The following is an 8,562-nucleotide window of genomic DNA, read 5'->3' as shown; positions in this document are numbered from 1 at the left end:
ACACTGTGTATGTCTGTTCTGAATCAGCAACCCTATAGAACAGAATAAAATTAAGTGGCAGTAGGTTTTAAGGCTTTATATTTATATTATATTTCTTCACACAACTCTTCAGTGTGGCTATAATTTTGTTTTATCAGGAAAACCTAGATAAAGAAAGAACCTGAATCAATTAAAAAGTACTCTTTCTGTTTAACTTCTGACTCTTTATTGTTTTAGAAGATATCATGCCGGACTTGTTTTGTGAGTACTAAAATTCCCCCTTGTTAAGTACCTAATTTCTTCTCTCCAATAGCTGAAATTCTAGACTCTGGTGGACTCCTGAACCAAACCAAGCCAAACCCACCGTCATCAAGTGAACCCCGAACTACAGTGACCCTGTGTAGGGCAGAGTAGGACTCCTTCTTTGGGTGCCCAGGATTTCTTTTTTGGGGGGTAGGAGGAGTTGTCCAAGATTTTAAATCTTCTTGTGAGCAGTCTCACCTTTCTCCCTCTGGGCAACTGGTGGGTTCGAACCACTGACCTTGAGTTTATCGGCTCAGTGCATAGTCACTACACCAACCAGGCTCTTTGGGTTCCTGAACAGTGTCATCTAATACAGCTGTATAATCACAGAGATCTTTCAGACCTGTATTTTTACCACTTCTTAGAGTTCTGTAAGGAACTCTAAAAGGCATTTTGTTCTTCCTCTCCATCAGGGAAGGTTGCTATGTAGGCGGATAGCTCAGCTGTGGGAAGACCTAGAAACTTACTAGAAGTCCGAACTTCAAATATTTTAAATAATTTTCAATTACAATCGGGGCCCTTATTGGGCATTTTCTTTGAAGTGAATGAATACTGTTCTTTATCTTACCTAAATTGCTGTCATTTTGAAAATCTGTGGTCAAAATAGAGGGATTTACCAGAAGCAAGTAAAGTTTAAGATTCCCTGAAAAAATAATTCCTCAGAGCAAGCTTTTAATTTTGCTTTCACCCAAAGTCTAAGAAAACGAAACCAAACCACTTAATTAAAAAAAAAAATCTGTTTAAGAATAGAGCATTCTCAAATTTTAAACAAAACAAGTTTAACAGGAGTACCTGTAGAAAAAATTATGAAAGCATTTTCTTGTGTGTGTTATAAAAGAATTTGACTTTTGCAAATCAATTCATTAATTTTCAAGTGAGTAGTTTACTGTACACAGCTTACTAGAGTATTCGATTTGCTATCACTAAAATCGTCTTGCCCTTCAGATTGATGTTGTTAGGGGCCGTTGAGTCAGTTCCAACCCCTTGTCACAGAGGAGGAAACACTGGCTGGCCCTGCTGTTAGATTTGAGTCCACTGTTGTAGCCACTGTGTCGACAGTGGGTTTTAGATTTTGCGAGGCATTTAAAGGTTTTGTTTCCTGTACTAGTGTTGGTGTGGTGTTGCATGTTTAATTTATTCAGCAAATTCATTAGAGTGTTATTTATACTAGACAAATGTATTTATTTTTTTACTTGGGCTAAATGGTAAATGGCTCATGGAATAACACACACTTTTGTGACATAAACCAACATTGGTAATGAAGCATATACCTGAGTATTGGATTTTGCTGTTATTCGACTGAGATACCTAAAATTTATGTCTTTTGACAAAGTTATTAGCCCTGTTATATTTAATGCAATTAAATAGAAGGAGTCACTTAGAAGAATACAATGTTTAGATGTAGTAGAGTTTTCTGACTTTCCTCCAGCTAATGGTCAAAGCCCCTTAAAATAATCACCCCTGAAGACGCGTGTTAAAAGCGTTCATAAACCAACAGTGACAGTAGTTCTCCTGAACCAGATATGGAGAGGTATCACCAGTGAAGTATTGATTTTCGTGTTTAATTTTCGCTTTACATGGTATCTTTGTTAATTTTACTGAGCATTTTAAGGATAGATTGCTGTATCTGCACAGGAATAGCTCTTGTGGATTGAGCGTTCAGTGCAACAACATGTGTGGAGACACCCACTGCGTGGCATGCACTGGGCTGCTCGTGCTGTGTCAGGTGCCGTCGAGTCAGCGCGACTCACCACCCATGTACCCCACAACAAACCGCTATACCAGGCACCAGCAGTTATTTCTCTAAAGAAAACGAAAAGCCACTGTTACGTGTTTTTGCTTGGTTTTTAATGATAGACCAAATTAAGAAAGGTGTATGTAACGTGGAGGATTTGGGGTTAGAAGGAGAAGCACATGTTTTATTGTAATCTATGATGATGTGCCAACACTTTTCTGTGTTTACTTCATTCATTTCATGGCTTTCCTATTGAGTAAACAGTGGTATTTGATAGAAAGGACTAAATATCAACAGATTTGTCATCAGAATCTTAGGGAGCTTTAGTATGACTTTCAGATATACCCGTGGATCCCACATAGAAAGAATTTGGGGTCACAAATGTTTAATGATTAACCTACCACATTCTCCCTCTTTGGTAATGAGAGCAAAGGTGATCCTTCCGTTTCCCCAGCCCACAGGCAGATGGTGGCAAACAGCCCATTGATGGGACAGGAGAAGGATTTGAATTCAAGAACATGCTTTATAACGGCTGGGTCAGAGGCTAACTTACTTTTCTGGCTGTATATGTTGTATCTAAATTTCCATTCACTAAACATTTTAGGAAAAGGCTCTTCTTAAAAATCTTTATTTTTCTCTTATTGCTTAGTGTATATATATGTGAATGTTCCTAAAGTGATTTATAAGAAACTCGGCATCTTTTCCACTATTCCCAGAGCTGTCACTGTAAACTGTCTTCCTATCCCGCCCTCCCTTTCCACTGCCATCCATTCCGTAAAGGCAGCTGGGGCTGATAGTTCCACACCGTGGAAAGTCACAGCACGCAGAGGGAAGTCCTTGATAAGGATTTGTATTTGGAGTGGTCTTTTCTAATGTGTTAAGCCCACCACCTAGAATGAGCGTTCACCTTCTCCTGTTGTTTTAAATTCACTAAGCATGCCAAGAGTCATGCATGTTAAGCATTCTCTTTACTGATTATATTTATAGATATATATATATTTTTTTTAATGTGTGTATTTTAGCCTCTTGTAGAAGAAGCAGTTCCTCACCTTCACAGCCCACCAACCACAAGCACCTCAGCCCTAAACAGCCTAGTGGTCTCGTGTGCATCTGCTGTGGGTGTGAGAGTGGCTGCTACTTATGAAGCTGGGGCCTTGTCTCTTAAGAAAGTGATGAACTTCTACAGCACAGCCCCTTGTGAAGCTGGAGCTCAGGCCGGCAGCGGCAGTCCCCTAGGCCCAGAAGGACCGAAAGATAGCCGCGAAGAACAGGTGAAACAGGAATCAATGCAAGGAAAGAAAAGCTCAAGTCTTGTGGATATCAGAGAGGAAGAATCAGAGGGAGGCAGCCGAAGACTCTCTCTCCCAGGATTGTTGTCACAAGGTAAGGCAATAACCAGGCTTTGTGAACCCCAGCTGCTCCTGACCCCACAAGCTGCAGTGCAGTGTGATTTTCATTCCTAATCAATAAAGCTGGCATCTTTAATGTCAAATTTTTGTTGAATTTTGGCCAGCTTAGTGGATGTGCTTGGTCTCATTAGTACTCTCTGCTTTTCCAGAACTCTACTTTTCCTCTAGGTTCTATAATTCGTTGCAGGGGCCACACAGAACTCACAGGTAATGCTCACAATTAGAGGGTTTATTGAGGAAGTTAACAGGTAAACAGCACAGGTGAGAAATGCTCAGGATACAGGTATTCAGCCATGGCATGCTATAAAGTTACTTCTGAGCTGCTGATAAATCCCCAAAGGGCATATCACTCTGTTATAAGCCTCAACCCAAAGGCCTTCTCTCAAGCTCTGTGGATCAGTGAACCCTGCTCTCCAAACTATGACTAGAGGTACCCTACTCCAGTAAGCCTCAAGCTGAAGGCACTCAGCTCTACCTCTGTGGGTCACCAAGCCCTGATTAAGTGCGCTGTGGCACCCCACTTCATAAGCCAGCCTCCTGCAGTTAGCGTAATGTGCTCTGTGGGCTGGAAGTCCACACTGCTTCATGCTCCAGTTGCTGGTTCTGCACTGCTGGGATGTCACAGCTGCCGCCTGAATCAAGAATGTCCACCTCACAGAATCTTAGGGTCCATAGGACAAGCTCCGCTCCTGGCTCTTGCTGGTTCCTTCCTTCTGCTTCTCAGAGGGCTCATTTTATGAGCAATAGGATGGCAATCACCATGAATCTTGTCACCTTTTACTCACAGTTGAATACTGTAAGTATATGTTTGACATATCAATGCTGAAAAAGGTTAATTTTTGGGAGGTGCACAGACTATGGCTAGAAGAAACACATTAATGATTCACAGGCAATGGATTTTAAAGGAAAGTGAATTATTTCTGTGCTGGTGGCGTGCTGCGGTAGCCTGCTAGGTCTGCAGGTTGAACCACCAGCCAAGGCTCTCTACTCCCATAAAGATTTTCAGACTTGGAAACCACAGGGGCAGTTGTACTTTATGCTGTAGGGTCACTATGAGTAGGAGTTTTGTGTTTTGTTTGGAGAGTCAGATGTAACATGATCTGGATGTCTGCACCTGCCAATGAGCCTCCTTTATCTAGAATTTCGCATTAGCCTCCTTTCCTCCTCTCCCCGCCCCCCGCCCCCACCTCCTTGGGGCCTATACTCCAGAGATGAAGTTGCAGAATAAAAAGAGAAGTCCCTGCCAATGTCCTTTCCCTACACTTGCCTTGCTCCACGCTTTTCTGTCATTGCACTATTCTTAGTTACCTCCGCCAATAAAACCTTCAGCCAGCCCTGATGAATTTGAATATGTATGTATGCATGTAGTGTGTAAGAAAGTATTCTGTATTCTGTTAGGATTAGAAGAACCTTTCGCTTCTGACTTTTTTTTTTTTTTTTTTTTCGCTTCTGACTTTATGTTCTGAAAAACCTTTAGCATTCCAAGTCTAAACATATTTGACATTTCCTGAACAACTTTTGGGGAGTACTGGTTTTTATCCTGTCATTGCACCATATGAAATACTCTTTCAGTTTAAGGGGCATCTTTACACAGATTACAGTTTTTCTTACTAACTTCATAATGTCGCTGGCGTTTGCCTTCTCTCTTTTAAATGATCTGGAACACATCCTTGAGGCAGCACCAAGCAGGTTTCTTAGAGTCACTAGACACACAGGTGGATAATACGTTCACCAGAAAAGATGTTGATTCCAGCCCCTGATCATCACTCTCTTGTGGCCCACAAGTTCATGACTAACAGAGTTGACATGCAGTGACATTTAATGACCTTAAAGGCATGCACACCAGAGTCATGTGTGAGGTTTACATAATGCATGCTTTTGCTGAAATTGTGCCACTCTAAAAGGAACATGGCAGCATTCTTCTAAAAGGTCATTTAAACTCTACATAAAATCATTTGAAATATTCAGACATGTAAAAATGTTTGTATTTTAGTATGTTTGTAGTATTTTTTCTCACCATGAAACTCACTGCCATCGAGTCAATGCTGACTCATGGTGACCATACAGGACAGGGTAGAACTAGCCCTGTGAGTTTCCAAAACTGTCACTCTTCATGGGAGTAGAAAGCTCCATCTTGCTCCCTCTGAATGCCTGGTGGTTTCCAACTACTAACCTTGCAGTTACCAGCCCAACACGTAACCACTGGACCATCAGGGCTCTCTTTCTCACCTGATATACTTGTTAATTTTATACTGTAAAGGAATTCTTTTTTTATCACTATTTGTGATAGATTCGAATAGCCATTAACTTGTTAATTTTGCTTTGAAATGGAAAAACACTCGTCAGTCTTAGTGTTGTATTTTGTTAAGCATCTTTGTATGCAAAGCCCACAGGATGTCTAGAAGAAAGGATTCTGTGGCCCATTGTGTGCAGGGCTGGATTAAAAACATTTCACCGGGCCTTTCACTGCAGGACTTGTCAGTACCTTCAGCCTGCTACTGTGTATGTGAATCTCTGCAGCGAGGCAGAAAGAAGGGAATAGGCTAAATCACTTATTTGTTTATTTATTTTTGGAGAAACGATATTGAACATGCTTCTAAGATGCCGTGTTGGTGCATTTCTGTGAAAATCAGGGGCTCAGTGATAGCTTCTTTTCTCGATCCCCACTCTCTTGTTCTCAGTCTCCCCCCGGCTCTTAAGAAAGGCTGCTCGGGTGAAAACGCGGACAGTGGTTCTGACCCCCACATACAGTGGAGAAGCGGATGCCCTCCTGCCTTCTCTGAGAACAGAGGTGTGGACGTGGGGGAAAGGGAAGGAAGGGCAGCTCGGGCACGGCGATGTTCTGCCCAGGTAAGTGCTACCTACCTGTTGACTGGCAGGCATTGATTTACATAACCTCCTTCCTGCCTCTGAACCCCAGCAGGAAAGACTATGGCAGTCTCTTAATCTCAGTTTCCTCTTAGAAGAAATAAGGCCCTCTTAAGCTCTAGATTATTCTGTTATGACCAGATAAAAAGGCTAGCCTTGAATGTGTTTCCGTGGGACACCTTTTCACCTCTTCTAATCTCGGCATACTACAAGGGATGTTGGCTGAATGCGGCTGAGCACAGACAACCAAAGTAAAACCCCAGTGTGGGAGCACATATGCATGGGTGTAGGCAAGCATGTGTACAGATAAAAATGTAACTATACAAGTATGTGAGTGCAAGCACTTAGTGTCATTTGAAGACACACATACGGGTACTCTTCAGACATAACCAAACATCTTCCAACAGTGGTCTTGTGGGTTCAAAGGCTTGCTGTGAGGCACCATCCAGTTGGCTCCAATCATAGCAACCATATGCCCAACGGAATGCAGCACTACCCAGTCCGGCACCATCCTCACAGTGGTTCTGTTGCTTGAGCCCATTGTTGGCATCACTGTGTCAAGCCTTAGAGCCTAGGGCCTTCCTGGTTTTTTGCTGCCCTTCTACTTTACCAAGCATGGTGTCCTTAAAGGCTTAGGACAACTATAGTCTCGTGGGATAACTTAGTCAATTGGCATAACATATGGAGTGAAGTGAGTAGTGTTTCTGGGATCTTAAAAGCTTTCACGTGGCCATCCAAGATGCAGTTATCAGTACCCACTTGCAGGAGCAAAAAGGTTAAGAGACGTGCAGAGAAGGAACACGTTAATAAGTGAGACCAGACCTTGAGACCCGAGCTGGATGTGACTGGCCACCACCACTGACCATTCTGACCTGGATAACAACAGCTGCTCCTGAATAAAATGAGAAAAAAATATTTTCTCTCAACATTTTTATTTCAAAATAATTATAATAAAGAAAGCCAGACAAACTGGAACAGCAAAGAATAGAGGACACTTCAAGACTGTCCCCAAGACATTTTTTAAACTTAGGATTGATTCCCTGAGATCACCTTTTAGTGAAAGAGCAGGGTGGCACACAGCATAAAGGATCTGACCCTTAAGAGGACGCCTTACTTAATCATCCATATGAGACCCAATGTCAACAATTGAGCAAAACCCAGACGCGGGTAGTGTTGGAAATGAGTGTGGGACAGGGAGCGGACTAGACACAGAGCGAAGGCTGACACGTTGTGATAAGTTAACGTCACTGAGCACTTTGTATGGAAATCGTCCGTGGAACCTAATGTGATGTATAAACTGTCACCAAATATTGATTTAAAGATGTGAAGGGAGTGTTAAGGATAAGATGGTATTTCCTTGGTACAATGGGATGGTTTCACTTTTTTAGCTTATAAAATAGACAAAGCTGGGAATAAACTAAGGTGCTTTTTACCAAAAATAATATAAAAGAACCAACGTATTTTAAAATTAATTGGAATGTGTACATTTATCAAATCATTCCATAGTTCAATAACATCCAGCAAAATTGTACATTTACTGCCACAATCCATTCCCAAACACTCTATCTATATGGACCCCTTGACGTCATCATCCCTTCACCGGCCACCACCTCTGTGTCCCACTACCTCCCCCAAACCGGATTCCACTTGCTGTTCATCATCCCTGGTTTTCTTACCCCCAAAAGCGAATAAACATCGACTGCAACTTCAGAACCTTTGTATTTTTATACTGAAAGATGTCTCTGCTGCTGCCAAAACAGCCGACATTAAACTAGGTCTGTCCATATGCATTGGAATCCCTGGGTGGTGCGAATAGTTAACATACTCTGCTGCCAATCGAGAGGTTGGAGCTTCAAGTCCACCCAGCAGCATCTTAGAAGATGCTGATCCGTTTCTGAAAAATCACCCACTGAAACCCTGGGGAGCACAGTTGTAGTCTGACACGTGTGGCGTCACCACCAGTCGGAACTGACTTGATGCCGGCTCAGTTGGTCTCCCTCCATGTACATTAGAGAAACTAATAGATAGTAATTGGGAGAAAGGTGAAATTTTCTGCTTCCTTAGAGATTGACAGTCTCAGAAATTTCTACTCTGTCCTATAGGGTTGCTATGTGTTGAAATAGATTTGATAGCAGTGTGTTTTCTTTGAATGACTGATATTAATAAATTAGATAGCTGCAAACTTTATAGGCATGTAAATATAAATCATAAAACAGCCAGTCAATGTGAATATGTCAGTTCTTAGCAGAGTGAAGCCACCTATAATTT

At 41.9% G+C, this 8,562-nt stretch overlaps 1 protein-coding gene across 2 annotated transcripts in view; it reads left to right on the top strand.

Moving 5' to 3' along the window:
• Nucleotides 1–8,562, top strand: part of ALS2 (alsin Rho guanine nucleotide exchange factor ALS2) — a 79,456-nt gene that overhangs the window by 28,363 nt on the left and 42,531 nt on the right. For both annotated transcript variants that reach the window (XM_045294622.1, XM_004701533.2), the window contains exons 5-6: nt 3,040–3,400; nt 6,108–6,276. In XM_045294622.1, the coding sequence (XP_045150557.1) occupies nt 3,040–3,400; nt 6,108–6,276 (530 nt within the window). The remainder of the gene's footprint in view (nt 1–3,039; nt 3,401–6,107; nt 6,277–8,562) is intronic.

Source organism: Echinops telfairi, unplaced genomic scaffold (genome assembly GCF_000313985.2).
Source record: "Echinops telfairi isolate 266 unplaced genomic scaffold, ASM31398v2 ScPeMD7_3;HRSCAF=10, whole genome shotgun sequence".
Lineage (NCBI taxonomy): Eukaryota > Metazoa > Chordata > Mammalia > Afrosoricida > Tenrecidae > Echinops > Echinops telfairi.
Note: the sequence above shows the minus strand (reverse complement) of the source record. Positions and strands in the feature narration are given on the sequence as shown.